General features: G+C 41.4%; 1 protein-coding gene across 3 annotated transcripts in view; it reads right to left on the reverse strand.

The window, feature by feature from the left end:
* CDHR3 (cadherin related family member 3) overlaps positions 1 to 19,163 on the reverse strand; it is a 66,158-nt gene that overhangs the window by 1,147 nt on the left and 45,848 nt on the right. For 2 of the 3 annotated variants that reach the window (XM_048502433.1, XM_048502431.1), the window contains exons 9-18: positions 18,577 to 18,745; positions 14,548 to 14,647; positions 12,332 to 12,430; positions 11,357 to 11,586; positions 9,367 to 9,538; positions 8,011 to 8,255; positions 7,208 to 7,389; positions 3,956 to 3,969; positions 3,076 to 3,107; positions 1,322 to 1,370 (exon numbers count right to left, since the gene is read on the reverse strand). In XM_048502433.1, coding sequence (XP_048358390.1) covers positions 1,322 to 1,370; positions 3,076 to 3,107; positions 3,956 to 3,969; positions 7,208 to 7,389; positions 8,011 to 8,255; positions 9,367 to 9,538; positions 11,357 to 11,586; positions 12,332 to 12,430; positions 14,548 to 14,647; positions 18,577 to 18,745 — 1,292 coding nt within the window. The remainder of the gene's footprint in view (positions 1 to 1,321; positions 1,371 to 3,075; positions 3,108 to 3,955; positions 3,970 to 7,207; positions 7,390 to 8,010; positions 8,256 to 9,366; positions 9,539 to 11,356; positions 11,587 to 12,331; positions 12,431 to 14,547; positions 14,648 to 18,576; positions 18,746 to 19,163) is intronic. The other variant, XR_007244942.1, reaches the window with a different exon arrangement.

Consider the following 19,163-nt stretch of genomic DNA (forward strand, 5'->3'; position numbering starts at 1 on the left):
ACTTCAGTCACACCTATTTCTTGACTTGTAGTCAGGAAGTGTTCTAGACCAGAGCCTTAAATTATATTTCAGTCTGAGAATACAGTGTTAGCCAAGGATTATCAGTGATCTCTCAAACATATCTATTTCTGCTGCCTAAGAAAGCTTAGCCAGAAAATGGTAAAGCGCCAATATGTTTGAACACCATGCATTCGGAAAAGATTATTGTAAAGCTATATATGCAAGGCAGAGTGTGCAGTGAATGGAGGAAACTTAGGAAGTTAATAATTACAGGATGACATCCTGTGGACGATGCCCCAAAAAACAGCACTCCAGTTTCGAATCAAAGGCAGAGAAAAATATTCATTTGGAAGCAGTGATATTTACATTGGTCCTGATGACCACACACACCAAAGCTAGAGGCCTGACTAACATAGCATGCAAGGGCAATAGTAGCAGTAGATCCACAGATCACATTGCACTAGCCAGGTACACATGCAAAGATGTACCTGGGCACTAAGGCACCATGGTAGAGCTGCACTTGAATGTAGTCTTATCGACATGCTGTGGCATCTGTTGCCAAACTAAGCAAACAAAAGGTAGTTCTTTCACCAGCATAGACCATGTGGCCAAACTAAACTACATAAGCAAAGTCCTTACTGAGTGGGCGAAAAGATGACAAAGGTGCTCATGATACAAATTTATAAAATTATGCATACAGCAGAGAAACCGTAGAAATTTTCTCCCCCCTCTCATAATATTAGAACTGAGGAATACCCAATCTCATTAATGGACAAAAGATTCAGTAAAGACAAAAAGGAAGTACTTCTTTACCAAATGAGTAACTAAATTATAGAATTCACTGCCAGTGGACATAGAGATGGTCACAAGTATAGATGGCTTTGAAGGTGGGATTATAAAACTGATTAATAGAGGAGAAGTTAATCAATGGCTACTAGCTAAGATGACTAAAGAAAACTTCTATATACAGAGGCAGCAAACTTCTGACTACCAACCCTAGGAGGCAACATCATGGGTAGGCCCTGTTTGTTGGTCCTCCAGGCCAACTGGTTGGCCACAGTGTGAAACAAAATGCTGAACTAGATTTACAACAGGTTTGATCCAGCAGTGCTCTTCTTATGTTCAAATCAATCGGTGGATTGAGGCAAACATCACCATTTATTTATTTCTGTTAGTATTATAATGTGGCTTTCCTGTTACTTGAAAAAGCTGCCACTGATACATGCGCATGTATCAGTTAAATATCTCGCCACAATTACATATACGGTCTTTTCTTTCAACACAAAAATAATCTCATTATTTTCATTGTTAGTGATAATACCTGGATCTCTTGCTTCCCCATCAAAAACAGCATTTACATCAGTCATCTCCTAAGGAGGGAAAGAAAATGTGATTTTGAGCTTGCCTGTTAAATCAGGGGTGAAGTGCAGTCACTTGAAAATGTTGACCTATGTTGCATTATAGCAGCGCAAGTTTTATTAAAACTAGCTGCAAAGCCATAGAAGCTTATGGACCTCGCTGGAGAATGTTCAAGGGAAGGCATTCTCTCTGGCATTCTAAAGCAAAGCTTTGCTAGGAAGTAAGTGCCACTACCCCAGTGGTACTTAAACCTCTGAGTAAGCATGGCTATAAATTGGGCTGCAAATTGCTCCTAATTGGGCTGTAAATTGCTCCTAATTTATAATCAGGAAGTGCCCACTTAGGACAGAAGAGAGATTTGGCTGTTCATAAATTAAAAGAAAAAAAATCAAGATTTTAATATTTGGAACCAAGCATTCCTCCTTTATGACAGCAATAATCTGATTGAACTTCCATGCATATTTGTGCAAGAAGATAATTTGAACCTTAATGAAGCAAAGCAAACAAATTATTCAAGATTTTAGCTTGCATAGAAGGAATATTATCTATAATAAATGGAATCTAAAACACAGAAAGGAAACCTCTTTAGGGCATTTCTGTTTTCAATGAAACAAAAACCATGTTTCATATATATCTCTTAATTCACTTATATGTTGTCACATGAGTGTCTTTGTACAATATTTTCTGTACTCTCATACACATGCTGAAGTACAAAACTTGCTTCATTTTAAAAGGGGCTAATGGTTTCAAAATTTACCCTGAGGAGAAACAGGGAAACAGCAACTGAGAAGACAGTTTGAGGTGGGTAGCCATGTTGGTCTGCACAACAAGCACAAGATTTAAGTCCAGTAGCAATTTAAAGTCCAGCAAGATTTCCAGTGTATAAGCTTTTGAAATTAAAGCTCTCTTTGTCAGTCAAAAGGATCTTTGAGTAAAGCAACTTGCACCATGGACATCTTCTTGGACTTTCAATTGTTACTAGATTTGAATCTAGCTTCTCAAAAACTAGGAAGAGTCTGCATAATGCACAAAGTAAACACATGCTGGTGAGTGTGCTGTCAACTGATGTGATTTTGGATCTGAGTATCTGTGCTTTGCTGCAAATGATAAAGGAAGAAGCAGAAAGAAAAAGACCTAAGGAGGGCCAATAAGCTCTCCAGACCGCATCTGGATAAAAGAACATAACAAAGTAAATTTTTCATGTGAAACTCTTTACTGCGGAACGCTTGGCTTGGGCTAACTGGTATGAAAAAAACCTTCCTTAAATCTTTTGCTTATTTTCTTCGCAGCAGAAGTGACAGTAGCGGCACTGACTCTTTGACTCAGGATCCATGTATGGCTCTTGCATTCCAATTTGGGCTTTTCTACAAATTTTTGGTTTTGCATATAAATAAGATTATTGCTCATGTGGGTTTGGAGGGGGGGTTGGCAAGGCACAGTGGGATTGCATCTCTTTTCACTGATATGGATAAGTGACCATGAATGTGAGCTGAGAGAGACCCCCACCCATCCTTCATGGAGAGCTGATACTGGCACATTTTTTTCTGAACAATTTCCTGGGTCTTTAACCAGTATATTGGCAGACTGAAATGTAAGTGTTTTTGTCTTTCCCTTCATTCTCCATGACAAAAACGACCAGAATCTAACAAAAAATCAGTCCTGAGCCAACAATAAACAAAAATATTTCCCCCCATTTTTATTTTACAGAATACTTACCCAAACTATTTCTTTCTTAACTTTCTTCTTATCTACAGGGAAGAAATACACAGAAGAAATGTGTTTTTCTTAAATATATTTCAGATTATCTGCGCATGATCAGTGACTCAAAAATACATACAGGGGGGTTCTGAAAGGAATCTATGGTGATTTCCGCACATTACTGCTTGTACGTGACTGATTTAGAAAAACCTCCCTCTCTGTCTGCATCCCCATAGATACTGTATTCTGAACCGAATGTGTGTTGAACTCTGACTTTTAAATGACCCAGGGAAGATCAGTGACTAACTATGGATCAGTTTTTAGCCTTCCTTTTTTGATTGGAAAGGGTGCTAACATAGAAACTCTAGGGATATCTTATTGAAGCTCCTCCACTTGATGCTTTCTTGTTTGCTTTTTAGTCCTTAGTTATGGGACACAGATAACTTTGATAGTGCTGCGGGATGATTTGTGGCAGCCACCGAACAGTGGAAGTGTATCCTTGGTAATATTATTTAGATCTGTCATCCATCTTGTTTTGTTAAAGACGGGAAATGGAAGTATTTGGCATCTAATCTACCTGCCAGATATGGCCAGTCCTGCTTCCAGTAATATGCAGGCATGTATAAATACATACATACTGTATAGTGGATGGGACCAGTGGTGATTGGTAGTAACTATATTACAAAGGCACTGCTATATGCTGCTGACTCCGCCAGAATTATATTTTATCATGATATAAGCTGCAGTCCAGTCCAGTTCTATCCCATCACTTTGATTTCAATAGAATTTTAGAACAAATGATCGAGCAGGCCTGTGACTGAAAAATTTAAACTCTAAAAAAATTAACTAAATGGAATAATTCCATGAGATAAGGAAAGCAGGGAAAACAGATACATACCTGTTGTTTTTATCCTGAAAAAAGTTTTTAAAATATTAATATTTTTGACTGATCATTTGGCAATGCAAGGTTATCATCCTTTAATGAAAAGCATATCAACAATTATTGGTGAGTCCAAGATTTTAAGGAATTACACTCATTTATGCTCAGTATCTGGCAGGGAGAGCCACAACAGTACAATCTGGCACCTCTGGAAAAGTGAAGGAAGTGTGCTCCCAGACACTGTAACAATGATGTTTTATTCTCTGGCAAGAATCCTATACTCAAGATTAAAATGTTTCTATTCTTAATTTTATGCCTACTCAGATTAGATTCACTGAGATGTTGCTTCATGTCTAGCTGCATGCCTTCATACGTTGATAAAAATTAGGATGAAAACAATGGATATTTCTTATTAGTAAGTAACATACATAAAATTGGGGTGTTGTGGGGTTTCCGGGCTGTATGGTCATGTTCCAGTAGCATTTTCTCCTGTGGTTTTATATATATAGGAATTTTTTCTATGTATGTATATTCTATTTAGATCTTGAAATGAGAATTCCATGCTCTTGCAAGCAGGACACAAATGAAAATCTGAAGAAGGATGAGACTATATGAACCATGAAACAAGTACAGAATTTTGAGGTCCTGTCAAAGTACCAATGCTATTTATATTCCCATCATGGATATAACCAGAGGTGTATCTAGGCAAACTGGAGCCCAGGGACAGAACCTGAGTTTGGCGCGCCCCCCCTGTATGGGCGGTCACCCTCCCCCACCACGACCAAACAATGATTTTTTGCACCAGTTCATAAAACACCTCCCATCCCCAGCAAAACATACATGGCTCTCTCCCCACCAACTCTTTCCTAATTTTGTCCTCACACTAACACTGTGAGGTAGGTTGTTAGCCTGAGAAACAGATCCAAGCCAGTGCAAGTGGGTATTAAGCATGTAAATCTCTCACAAATCACCCCCATTTACCAAACAAATATCAGCATCATCTCTCACAAAACACCTCCAGTGGAATCCACCCTCAAACAGAATCACTTTCAATGGTGTTTAAACTAGGGAGCCCAGATTCTTCTTTTAAATCCACCTTAAAGAGAGAATCTGGGGTCCCCAGTTAAAACAACATTGAAAATGATGCTGTTTTGGGGTGGATTCTCCCCCACCCTGAAACAGCATCACTTTCAATGTTTAAACTGGGGACCTCACATTCTCCCTTTAAGTCCGTGGTGGCGAACATTTGGCACTCCAAATGTTATGGACTACAATTCCCATCAGCCCCAATTGGCCATGCTGGCAGGGGCTGATGGGAATTGTAATCCATAACATCTGGAGTGCCAAAGGTTTGCCACCACTGCTTTAAGTCCATGCCAAAGCGGGTGGATTTAAAAGGAGAATCTGGGGAAATTTGGGGGGTGCCTGCTGTCAGGGGTGCAATTGTTAAGCTAGCAGCACCAAAATGTCAGGGTATCTTTAGAAGACTCTCCTGATGATACCAGGTTTGGTGAATTTGATTCAGGGGTTCCAAAATTATGGACCCTCAAAGGTGTAGCCCCCATCTCCTATTAGCTCCCATTGGAAACAATGGGGGATGGGGTCCCCCTTTTGGGAGTGCATATCTTTGGACTCCCTCAACCAAACCTCACCTATTTTGGGTGGTATCATCAGGAGGGGCTTCTGAAAAATCCCTGAAGATTTGGTGCTGCTAGCCTAAAAACTGCGTGCCTGCTGGCCGAAAACTGAAAAAAACCCCCAAAAATACAATGCACACAAACAGCCTGAAATTTTTGCGCCCTCCACTGGGGGGTGCCCGGGGACATCGGGTACCTGATGTCCCCTAGGTAAATGCGCCACTGGATATAACAATTTGGGCTTGGGTTGGATGTCCTTAGATGTTTACTCACATGCAAATTGTGGTTTTGCAAGTATGTGTTGAACTCATTAATAAGCTTTACTGCTGTGTGCATTTACTAAATTGTAGATGTACAATTTGCACTACTGTGTTCTTAAGATTCTTTGCCTGTTAATTTTCCGTGCAGCCTATAATAGCTTTCATTCTCTTTGGTTGGAATTTTGCACTATAATTGTTGTTTTGTGATATGCCAGAGAGATAATTTCTTGGGGTGTTTATAGTCAGCTCCTTTATTGTACAGAAAATTGACTGAAATAATCTAACATCTCGGGTAACATAGATAAATATGCTGCATAAAAATTCTGTAGTACGTATCCTTAGCAATGATCATAGATTTGGATGGCACTATTTTTAATTTATCCTAATGAAAGTCAGCTAATTAAATTGCATTGCTATGTCAGAGAATTCAAGTAATTTCCCAAGAAATGTGTTTAACTTAGGGAGATTAAACCCTACTGTATTCAATATCAGTATATCAAGTAAGTATTGGGCAGCATAAACCTGAAGGCTTCCTCTGTTCCAATGGGTGGCCACATCTGCCCCTTTGGTGCCACCAGTTCACTTCCTAATGGGTTCTGACCAGGGGCGGAGTGAGGGGGAACTGTGCCCAGGGCACGTGTGTGCCCTACGCCCCTGCCATGCCCCTACCCTGCCCCAGGACACCCCCACCATGCTCCTGGAACCCCTTCACCACACCCTCACAGGGGTACATGCCCGGGTGTCGCGCCCCCCCCCCCTTGGCGCTGCACTACTGGTTCTGATGCAGGCTGGGAGGCAGCAAAAACTGATATGCAGGGCTATACTGGCTGATACTATACTAGTGTCCCCAACAACAATGCCATTACTGCCTGAGCAGGTCACAGGATTGTGGAGGCAGGGCGTGAGGGGGACAGAAAAAACCAGTCAGGCACAACAAGGAATGGTAACACAGCTCTGCACATGTTGTAGCTGACAGCCAAAGAGAGCCAGAACCATGGACGGCCAGGTCATGACTGCAGTGCACCTAGTCACCTCCTTAAAGAAACAAGGCCCTGCCAAATAATAATGGAGTGGCTGACAGGTTCCCGGCAACTGGCCCACCAATGTCAACTCCAAGTAGTCCCATGCGGAATGGTTGCAACCAGCAAGAAAAGTGCACAGAGAGATGACGACTATGCCCAGCCAAGTTTGTCTGATACTCACCATGGGTGCATAGGGATTCCAGCCTTCAGGTCAGACATGGTGATCCCCCAGAATTACAGCTCATCTCCAGACTACAGAGGTCAGTTTGACTGGAGAAAATGGATGCTTTGGAGGGTTGATTCTGTAACAGGAAGCAATGCAAAGTGTACTGCTTCTTTCATATTACTTACAGTGGTTTTTTGTCTTCTTTGGGCTTTGGCTGGCACTGGGTGCGGATATATTTTGCCAGCAAGAAGGTTAGATACCCGAGAAGTCCAAGTAGGAGCAAACAGCCCAGAGAAATGATGAAGGGCACGTACCAAGCCGCAGCAAAATAGACATTTTCTCTAGTGGTCACAAGGGTAACACCAGGCTTGTAAAAGAAAATACAATAGGAATTTTCTTATTAATCAAGAATGAAATGTGCTGACAATGAAAGATTAGTGATGCATCAACAATTATGTTTCAGGTATATTTTATTACTTAGTCCTGTAGTTGTTTTTGATTCCAGTGGGCCAGCTGTGTTAGTCTGTTGCAGCAAAAATGAAAAGGAGTCTTGTGGCATTTTAGCAAGCCAATCATTATTGTTAATATACACACACACACATGGTTATAGCGATGACAAAATTGTTAGCAATGTCACTGACAATTATGGCATTTGAATTTATCAGATTTAATTGCATTAAACAGCCCTTAAACTAATATGGTTTACTGTACTTGTGGGAAGGACAATACAACATCACTTTGTGCCAAACAAACCAGTAGGGTTGGCCCAGCTATTAGGTAAAACTGTAGAGCAGGCAGCAAAGTTTGGGAAGTGGACAGGTCACATCACTCTGCAACCTTTCCTCTTGTCCGTTCTGCTTCTCAGATTGCTATTTTTTAGATACTTCTGGCTATGTCCTCCTTTGTTTCAGTAAGAAAGCAGACTAGGAAGCACACAAAGAAACAAACATCAGTCCACATTCAATATTTAGTTTTCTAGTAGACTTACTGTTGTTGGGACCACGGTGGTTGGGTCAGGAATGACTCTGATGGTTAATTTCACTGAACCCGTTTGAACAAGAGCAGTAGATCTATTTGCCACTGATAGCAAATTATCGTCTGTTATGTAGACTTCAAGCCTATATTCCCAGACTCTATCTAGGCCTCTTTCATAGTCAAACGGGTACACAAGAATCAGCCGTGAAGTACCAGAGCCAGCACTTGGCGAAAAAGCGAAATGGTTATTCACATTACCTAATAGTGGAGTCGGAGAAAACTCAGAGTCACAATTTGAAGAAAAACAACTATATGGATAGATTAATGACATGCTCGGTTTCCATGGAGATTACTGCATACATCTTCCCCCATTGACAAATTATTATTATTATTATTTATTATATTTATAAACCGCCCTCCCCCGAAGGGCTCAGGGCGGCGAACAAACAAATAGATAGAGCACAAATAAAATCAAAAAATTTTAAATAGTTATTAAATATGGCTCTATAAGTTAAAATTGACCCCCATTAAAATGCAGCATCTATCAAAATTACCGATGGCGTCCTACTCGTAGTCCCCTAAGAAAAGAGGGGGGGAGGAAAGAAGAGGGAGGGGGAACGGCAGGGTCCTCAGATTTTAGAAAGTGGTGCCTACATGCAAAGAAAATTATAAGTCCTTTATATTCGGCACATGATGACAGGTTCAGGTGACCAGATTATAGTGCAACTCCTAAGACCCAGTGAGTTTAAGTTTGCTCTGTATGCTTATTTTGTGATGATTGCAGGACTGACAATCCTACGATCCCAAGTCATTTGGCCTTTTCCGCATGCCCAGATTACAACAAATGTTCCCATTCGTCAAACCTTGTGTCTTGGAAACATTTTCTGTGAAATCATTCCGCACACTTCCATTCCCTCTGTCATTTCCCCTCTTGCATCTTCAGTTGAATTTATTTCACACACTACTGCTGAAAATGTATTATTCCTAATGGTGGTGAGATGTCATCGTGATGCAGAAGAACAACCCTCCTCCCTTTTTTTCTTTTGCGCAAGCGCTCCAGCGTTACTGCACAGTCACATTGAAGCAGCAATTTTTAAAAAGTCTCAACATGGGACTCAGTCTTACATGAGTGGATAGCACACTTTAGAACCTGCCCACTTCTACAGCTGTACATGTAAGGAAAGGTCAGTAATGACAAGTCAAACTATTTAAAGAAAGCTTACTGTTATAACTTTCAGCACAAGTATGATTTCGTTATAATACGTAGCTGGTTTATGAAAGACTACCAACAGCTGACAAGATTTTCTGTACCCAACAGCTTCTATTGTGCACCATGACAGTGAATGCTAAAAATCCAAAAGCAAAGTACCTGAGTTAATAAAATAACGGAAAGATCTGGGACTTGAATCCCGATCGACACATGATATATAGAGACCATTGATGTTGGTGCCAGGAGGCAGGCCCACTGGGATCTCCAGGAAATGTGAACTGAGTGAGCAAACTGGTTTTTCATCATTTTCTTCAAGAACATTCACTATTACCTGAAAGATGGTTTAAAATGATTAATGAAACCAGAAGATTGCACTTGCTACTGACTGGCAGGCATGGACATTCTTTCTCTTAGTTCAGCAAGGGGGGTGGGGTGGGGGGAAGGTTTGTTCCACCAAACCTTGTCTCTTGAGGTTTGGGGAGGGGAAAGTTTAACATCTTTTAAGCCAATTTTTTTGTTTTGTTTTAAAATACAAATGAACCATTTTTACAGAACAGGCCAATTATCCATTCTCTTGTAATACACTTATGCAGAAAGGCACCTGGGCCCAGAATGGATTTTTCCTCCTTAAACTTCTACCACACATCTCCAATCAGTCTTCTGACCCTCCCAAGGGACTAACCTGTTAAAAACTCTTGTGAAAATATAACCGCCTTTTCTTCAGAATGACCAGAATGCCTTATTGCCAGTCTGCTGTGCTATGAGTGAGGGAAGTTGGCATAGAAAAGCTTAATATTGGAAGCTAAGCAGGATCAGCACTTGGAAGGGAGACCACCAAGGAAGACTCTGCAGAGGAAGGCGATGACAAATCACCTCTGCTTCTCACTTGGCTGGAAAATCTTTGGTTAGGATCACCTTAAGCTGGTTCAGACCTGACAGCACTTTACACACACACACACACACACACACACACACGCTAGGAGCAAAATATTATTCCCATATCATGAGTTGGATATGGGTAAGCAGAAGATGAGACATTCCACAGGCATGGAATTGCAGTGTAAACTCTCTCTTTCTAATAAAATTAAATCAGAATGTAAAAAGCTGGAAAATTCTAAAATTGCAAAAGGTATTCGCAATAAAATACAACTTCCATCAGACACTGATTAAATTTGAAGCAAGATAGGTTTAAAAAGCAATCTTACTTTTCTAACTGAAGCCTTTCTGTTCAAACCATTTGAAAATGGAGAAGGCTATGTGTTCCCTCAGAACAAAAGGCCAGCCAACAGCAGAACCTTCAGCCATGCCACTGCTTCTTAGAAGCTCTCAAGAGCTTCCTTGGGCTCTTCTCCTTGCATGCCAAAGCAGACCAGGATGTTCAAACTGCTTTGGGCAAACAAACCCCAGTGATCTCACCAGTGCTGGTTGTGCTGTAGGGTCCACTCATTCAACCCAGGCTATGGTGCCTGGCAAGGGGGAATGGTGGAGAGGGTTTTGCCTTAAGATAAAATGGAGCCAGGCAAGTTTGAAAAAGCTCAAGCGTTTGAAAAGCAGCTGATAAACTGCACTACAGTCAGCTCTCCTCCAGCAGCTGCACCTCATGAAGATTCTGGTCCATTGGGGAACTTTGGAGTTATTTCTTACCATATTTGACATTGCAAAGAAAGGAGCTGATTGCAGGGAATGAGGGGAGAAAGTTGGGCTGCGTCACAGCGGTAGACCTTCTGCTTGGCATGCCAAAGGTTCTGAGTTCAATCCTTGACATCTTCAGTGAAAAGGATCACATTGTTGGTCACGCAAAAGAGTTTGAAACGAAGCATAAGATACTGGAGATAAGCTGCCCATCTGAGTAGACAATCCTGACTTCGATGGCCAACGGTCTGATTCAGTAATAAGGCAACTTCCTACATCCAACATGCTTTTTCTTGGCAAGCACACAGGGTTGATAGATTATCCTGAACTCTACAAAGTGCTTCCAATAATGGTTAACCCATCCCTGAACAAACTGTTATTTCTAGATTTCTTCATTGCCTTAGAGCTCAGCCCAAGATCAATACTTAGTGGCAAAAGCTTCTATTGAGATGGTTATTAAATGTTAAATGTTAGTTTAATATTAGGTATGCTTACATAAAGATTGGCTTTTACTTACTGTCACACTGTTTGTCTTGCCCCTATTGTCAGCTGCCTGCACGATGAGAGGGTACTTCTGACGCACTTCATAGTCTAACTGAGCAACATTTTTTATAATGCCCTCGTTAGGATCGATCCAGAATATTTCTGAATAGTCCAAGGTGCCTCCTCCACACACAATTGAATATGATATTCCAGTAGAGGGTACATCTTCGTCTGTTGCGGTTACTTTTCCAATTTCGGATCTCACTAAAATTAAGCAGTATTTGAAAAAGGTTGTTAGATACACAAGTCCAAAATATAAACATATCATAGAAGACTCCATAGGGTATCTTAGAGACCAGTATAGTGTGGTGAGCAGAGGTCTAGACTAGGATCTGGGAGCTTGCTAGATAATTCAAACCAATCATTTTCTCTCATTCTAGCTTATCTGACTGACTGGTTATGAAGATAAAATGATGAAGAGAGAACTAAATATGCTTCTCTTAACTCCTTAAATGAAGGGCAGGATTGAGTCAGCATGGTGTAGTGGTTAAGAGCAGCTGGACTCTAATCTGGAGAACTGGGTTCCCCCCTCCTCCATATGAGCAGAAGATTCTTATCTGGTGAACTGGATTTGTTTCCCCACTCCTACACATGTGACCTTGGGCTAGTCACAGTTCTTCAAAACTCTCTCAGCCCCACCTACCTCACAAGGTGTCTATTGTGGGGGGAGGAAGGGAAGGAGTTTGTAAGCCACCTTGAGACTCCTTACAAGATATAAGGGTGGGTTATAAATCTAAACTCTTCTTCTCCTCCAAAAAACTATTCCAGTCCAGGTCACTTAATTACAAGGGCGAGAATGGTCTTCATTGGAGCTACACAGGTTGCAGCAGGCCTCACTCTTTGAGATCACCCAGATTTGAACCCAGGTTTCTCAACTTCAGCATTCTGTAGATAGACCTGTTTAGGACTGTAGTCTCACAGTGCACTTTTCCACATGGACATTACTTACCTGCTAATATTTCTGAAGCATTGAATACATATAAAGGGCTATTGAAGACTGGTGTAAACTCATTGACCGGGAGTATTCTAACAAAAATGTCAATATTATCTGTAAATATAGCAAATAAGGCAAACATAAGTGGGAAACATTGCTGCACATCCTATTTTAAAGATACCTCTTATCCGCACCCATCCAGTGGCATATTTGCCCATGGGGTACCCCATGTCCCCAGGCGCAAGAATTTCAGGTTTGTTTGTGTGTTTTTTGTATTTTTTGGTGTTTTTTCAGTTTTTGGCCAGCAGGGGGCGCGGTTTTAAGGCTTGCAGCACCAAAATTTCAGGAAGTTTTCAGGGGAATCTCCTGATGATACCTCCCAAGTTAGGTGAGGTTTGGTTCATGGGGTCCAAAGTTATGAACTCCCAAAAGGGGTGCCCCATCCCCCATTGTTTCCAATGGGAGCTAATAGGAGATGCGGGCTACACCTTTGAGGGTCTATAACTTTGGATCCCCTGGACCAAACTTCACCAAACCTGGGTGGATTATCAGGAGAGTCTCCTAAAGCTACCCTGAAATTTTGGTGCTGATAGCTTAACAATTGCACCTCTGATAACAGGCACACTCCAAATTTCCCCAGATTCTCCTTTTAAATCCACCCCCTTCGGTATGGACTTAAAGGGGGTGATGCGACCCCCGAGCAAGTTTGGGTAAAAAAGCAAAGTTTACAAAATCAATAAGATTGAAAGAAAATTATTATAAAATGCTACACAGATGGTACTTATATCAGAGTAAACTAGCCAAAATGTACCAAAACCAATTGGATAAATGTTGGAAATGCCAAGTCAAGACTGGGACCTTTATTCATCTCTGGCGGCAATGTAAAGTTAGTCAACACTTCTGGCGTAGTATATATTGTCTTATGGGGAAAATTCTAGATATAGAATTTATTCTATATCTAGATATAGAATTTATGATATAGAAATTCTAGATATAGAATTTATGTTTAAGCCAGAACTATTTTTATTAAATATAATCGAGTTTAAAATAGAAAAAAAAAACGGAAAATATACTTTTGTATATGATAGTGGCAGCAAGAATACAATTTGCCAAAAAATGGAAGACATCTTCAACTCCCTCTGAAGAAGACTGGATGACACAGCTAATTGAATTGGCGGCTTATGATAAACTTTCAAGTTTATTACATTATAATACAATAGAATCTCTTTTAGATACATGGCAACCATTAGTAAAATTTTTGCAAACAAAGAATATAATAAACTATCTTTATACCTGCAATGTTGACAAATTCACAATAGACTGAACTGTAATTAAGAAGATATGGTTGATATATTTATAATCAAAGCTAAGAGGAAGTCCAAACTCTTTTTTCTCCTTTCTTTTCTTCTATTTCCTTTCTCCTTGATTGATCTTTTATTTTCTATTATTTTCTGATCTTCTTTGCTAGCTCATGCATTCCTCCTTTTCTTTACCTACATATGCTTAATTTCCCTCTTATAGTTTTGTATATACGAAAACTTTTTATGTCTCACAAATTTGACGGGTTTTCTACTCTCCTTATAAAGGATGATATTATGTAATTGATGAAACGCTTTAGATATGTACAATTAGACTTTGTGAATGTAAAGCTCTGGCAATTTTTTTGTAAGAAATTTAGTGAGACAATTGTAAATCTTAACTTTATTGTACAAATATGACACTAATCTTTAACAAAATAAAATTAAAAAAAGATTCTCTCTTAAAGGTGGATTTAAAAGAAGAATCTGGGCTCCCTAGTTTAAACACCATTGAAAGTGATGCTGTTTGGGGGTGGATTCCACTGGAGGTGTTTTGTGAGAGATGATGCTGACATTTGTTTGGTAAATGTTTTGCTGGGGGCTATTTGTGAGAGATTTACATGCTTAATACCCACTTGCACTGGCTTGAAGCGGTTTCTCAGGCTAACAACCTACCTCATAGGGTTGGTGTGAGGACAAAATTAGAAAAGAGAGTTGGTGGGGAGAGAGCCATGTATGTTTTGCTGGGGATGGGAGGTGTTTTGTGAGCTGATGCAAAAAATCATTGTTTGGTCGTGGTAGGGGAGGGTGGCCACCCATACAGGGGGGGCGGGGGGGGCGCCAAACTCAGGTTTTGTCCATAGACTCCTGTTTGCCTAGATACGCCTCTGCTCCCATCCCTGCAAATATAGAAAGACTAAAAGGGATACTTGCTAGGATAGAAAGGTGAAATGATATCTTGCACCACAAGTTTCAGAATATAGTCCTTCTCTGCTCCACCAATTCCATTTTCAAGATCGATATTTCCCACTAGCTGTATTAAAATACAGATAATTTTGTTTTTAATGCAAAGTTCTTCTACAAAATTAAATGGCGTCTGACAGCCCCATCCAAAGGGAGAAACTGAATCTGCCAGTGGGAGCCACACCGGGGGATTTGTCCACACTGGGGCACTTGCCCCTGCGGAGGGGCAAATCTGCCTGTGGGCAGCCAAAGCAGCCCTCCTTAGCAATGGGATGGCATGTTGGACACCACACCTGTATCCCTGCACCCCAGTCACAGCGATGGTGGTCTGGGGGAATGGCCAGGGGAGGAGCCAACATTAGTCAGCTTCCTCCTGTCCACTGCCCTCATGCTGGCGGCTGCAGATTTGAACTTACACCACTAAAAAGGTGACTTCCTGGCAGCAGGGAGGCTTTCTTTGCATTTTCAGCCTCCCCAGGCCACCAAGAAACCTTCTTGGGGGAAGTGGGCTGGTCTGGTTACTCAGCCCATTGGATGGGGCTGCCTGTTACTTAGTCAACTTTTCATATTTTTAAAAATTATTTAATTGATTTATTCAGAAATAAGTTTGTTTAATGTGCTGTGGAGTTTGTGGTTTCCATGTCTGCAGAGCAGGCTTTTGTTAAGAAAACCTTGGGTTTGAGCACTTGGCAGTGGATCTGCCTCCTTGGGGAAAGTTCCCACTGTTCTGGGCTCACCTTTGTATCTCTTCACCCTGTGCGACTGAGGCAGACAGCTGGGTGAGCAATGAGGCTGTGGAGGTGGCGGCAGCTCCACCACCACCAGCGGCAGCCCCAGCCAAGAAAGCTGCAGTGCCAGTGGTGTTGCCTGGAGCTTCCTAGGCACCTTCCCTGAATGGCTGCTGCACTGCGCTGCCTCAGACCTGGACTCCAGAATGCTACGTGCCCTGAGAATCATCTTGGCTGCTTCCCTGCTCCACGCCCAGTCTCGGATGCACTCTGGCAGCACAAGCTCACGGTATGCCTGGTGGCAGGTGCCTGGTATGCAGAGGCCAAAATATTTTGCCAGTTGCTCTTCCCATTCCCTCTCCTGGATGCCTTTGCCCGTAACTTTGTTTTGGCTCGGCTCTAGAATATTGATTCTTCACTGATCAGAGTAAAAAAAAAACCCCAAAACACACCCTCAAATTTTCCATTCTGCCACAAAACATATTCACATTAAAGTCCTTCCAGGAAGCCCATGTGGCCAAAGAAGCCCCACCCCCTTTAGTCAGGATCGCAGGAGAAGCAGCAGTGAGGAAAATTGTTTGGAAGATTCAATTCTTGTCAATTTCACTTCATCCGTTTTAATCGACTGCTGCAGTCCCAAAAAAATACTCAGGAAAGCTCCCTAAACTTGCAAGTGTCCCCAAACTGAGGTGGTTTCTGGGAATAGGAATAAAGAGTGGGGAAGGAGATGGGAGGAATGAATATTGTGGGGAGGGTGGGGGGGGTAGAGAGTACACAGAAGAAACCCAAGGCAAATGTTGCCTTTACTTTTCCTGCAAAGGAAATAAAAAACATGTTTTGAGAGCATTCACAAAATGTGGATAATCGCAAAAGTGAAAGGACAGTGAGTTCTGAAGAGAGGGAAATATGTGCATATAAGAGGGAACATACACTGAAAGCAAACACGAATCCATAAATGGCCATAGTGTCCCATTGATACCTGATGTGCATTGAAGCCATTCTCTTCTGTGTTCTCAAATGACTCTCCACCCACCCTGCTAAATTCTTCCCACTCACCCTGATACGATGTTTTGAGGAACATGTGCAATCATGCATATGAATAATGCAATGTTTGTGTAAAGCACCATTAAGTTGCAGCCACCCTATGGCAATTCCATAGGGTTTTCAAGGCAAGAGATTTTCAGAGGTGGTTTGCCATTGCCTCCCTTTGCAAAATAACCCTGGAGTTATTTGGTAGTCTCCCATCCAAGTACTAACCATGGCTGACCCGACTTAGCATCCGAGATTTGACAGGATCAGGCTGATCTGGGCTTTAAAAAACCTTTTTTTAAAAACAACAACTACTAAAAACTTTCCCTTATTTGCAAAGACACCTCTAGATGATCCCTTCCCCTCCTCCTGCAGTATGGAATATTCTCTTGTGTTATGCTAATACCTACAACTGCTGCAAGAGTCTAGTCCCTTTGAGAACATCAACAATGAAAGCAGTAACTAAAATTTCGCTAAAGTTCTGCAATTATATTTCAGACATAAGAAGCCACTTGTCTTGATAGTGTCCTGGCAGGGCAACACCTTTTTTCACAGGTTTAAAATAAAGCAAAACTTTTTTGTGTTTAAGGAACAAAGTGGCCCATTATGCATGGAACACTTACCTTGGGGCTCTTCGCGCTATGGCCTTGTAGTGGGGTGTCCTCATGTTTCACTGTTTACACATGAGGAGGCACTCACTCCTTGCCACAGAGCTTTTCTGCAGAGAATTCTCCCTGGGCTGGTTCTCTTAACTCCGCCCATCAACCAGGGGGCATACATTGAAAATGCTGGGGGGAAGAATTAGGACTAATAAAAGGAAACATTTTTTCATGCAATGTGTGATTGGTGTTTGGAATATGCTGCCACAGGAGGTAGTGATCGCCACTAACCTTGATAGCTTTAAAAGGGGCTTGGACAGATTTATGGAGGAGAAGTCATCTATGGCTACCAATCTTGATCCCCCTTGATTTGAGATTGCAAATGCTTTAGCAGACCAGGTGCTCAGGAGCAGCAGCAGCAGCAGAAGGCCATTGCTTTCACATCCTGCATGGGAGCTCCCAAAGGCACCTGGTGGGCCACTGCGAGTAGCAGAGTGCTGGACTAGATGGACTCTGGTCTGATCCAGCAGGCTTGTTCTTATGTTCCTATGTTCTTAACTAATCTTTATGGTACAGATCTTGTTACACCCAGTAGTCACAATTGCTGGCTTAGCCTTTTAAGCTATACTTGTTTATATTACTGTTCCAAAAATAATCCCCTCCAAATGAAAGAGGCAAACACACACTGCTAAAGAAGGCAACCATGTACTATAGCTGATATTCTCTCCCCCTCCCCTCCCCTCCCCTCACACTTTTCCTGCTGCTGCCACCAGAGGACAGAGAGGCTTGCTATTTCCAAGCATTCTCTATTATTTTACCAATATCTCAATATACCAGTATGAAAATGTAGAGCTCAATATGTTTTGGCTAAGCCTGTGTGAGTTTCTTTTCTGTGACTTGAAGGAGCTGGCAATGTGGAAGTGGGGATGAGGAGAAAGGTATAAACGGCCGTGCGAGGGAGTAAATAGGCTGGTTGTGAGCAAAGGGAAGATGTCCAGAGCAAAGTTGTGCTCACTGGTGAAGAAAATTAAAATCGTATTACAAGTGGTCTTGCTTAGCGCAGAGAGAATGGAAAGTGAAAGCGGGACTTGAGGAAATATGTCCATACAAGAAAACCTGTAGTGACAAACATTCGCCCCCATTGCACAGCAGACACCTTGCGCATAATTGTATTAATTGTCTGTGCAGCACAGGAGATGACATGATGTACAAACATGAAAAAAACTTCAGTGGGTGGCTGAAATGTGGAAAATCCCTGGTATAAAAGCAGCCCTGGAAAATATCTGCCATGGATCATGCTTCTTCTGCCAAAACTTCAATTTGTACAAGAAGAACAGTTTTCAGTAGGCGCTTGAACAAAGAAAAGTTTTATCAGAAGAAAAAATGCATTCTGTGGCAGAGACGAGACATGGAACTTGTTCAGAGGATCAAAGTCACAGAATTTAGTTCCTATAGAAAGTACCTTTCTGCAGTGGAGCTGATCCCTCTCTGTACTTTGCCAGTGGATATGGCATTTTTATGCTACTGGGATATGAAAATATTTATCTTGACTTTGCAGAATCTAAAATTATTGTTTTACTATAGTTGAAAACTTGCTTCTTTGGCAAAAAACACACATGGAAATAACATATTACTTGACTGACCTTAATTCTTCCAGAGCCAGGTGGGTCCTGAGCAAAGTTATTACTTCCAACTCCTGACAGTTCAGTGAAGTTAAACAGGTTGTTTGGTGCCACAGCATCACAATCCCAGCAGCTATTTTTCAAGTCCACAATTACTGTTCCTGAGCTGATATTTTCATTAAAATGTTCTCTGTTTAAAAGGAAGAAATAACCTCTAATGAGCGTTCTAGGTTTTCTGATTCTTTGCATTTGTATGACCCTATCCTTAGTGATAATAGCATTTAGCAGACTGAATCCCAGCAATGTTCCCTAGGGCATAATCTCTTGGGAAAAGGAAGTCAGAACCTCTGACTGCAGCAAGACTCATCGCTTCTGCGACCTTGCCATGAAACCTTGTGAGCAAACTTCTTTCTTTCTTTCTTTCTTTCTTTCTTTCTTTCTTTCTTTCTTTCTTTCTTTCTTTCTTTCTTTAGCATCCAAGTGTCAAGATGGGAGCCTTGGTTTTCTGCCACCAAACCAGATCACTGCTTGGGCACATGAAGTTCTTTGCAGGACTGGGTCCCAGTCAAGCCTTAGCTAGATGAAGCCTATAACAGGTGGAACTACTT

The sequence above is a fragment of the Sphaerodactylus townsendi genome, linkage group LG06 (assembly GCF_021028975.2).
Source record: "Sphaerodactylus townsendi isolate TG3544 linkage group LG06, MPM_Stown_v2.3, whole genome shotgun sequence".
Lineage (NCBI taxonomy): Eukaryota > Metazoa > Chordata > Lepidosauria > Squamata > Sphaerodactylidae > Sphaerodactylus > Sphaerodactylus townsendi.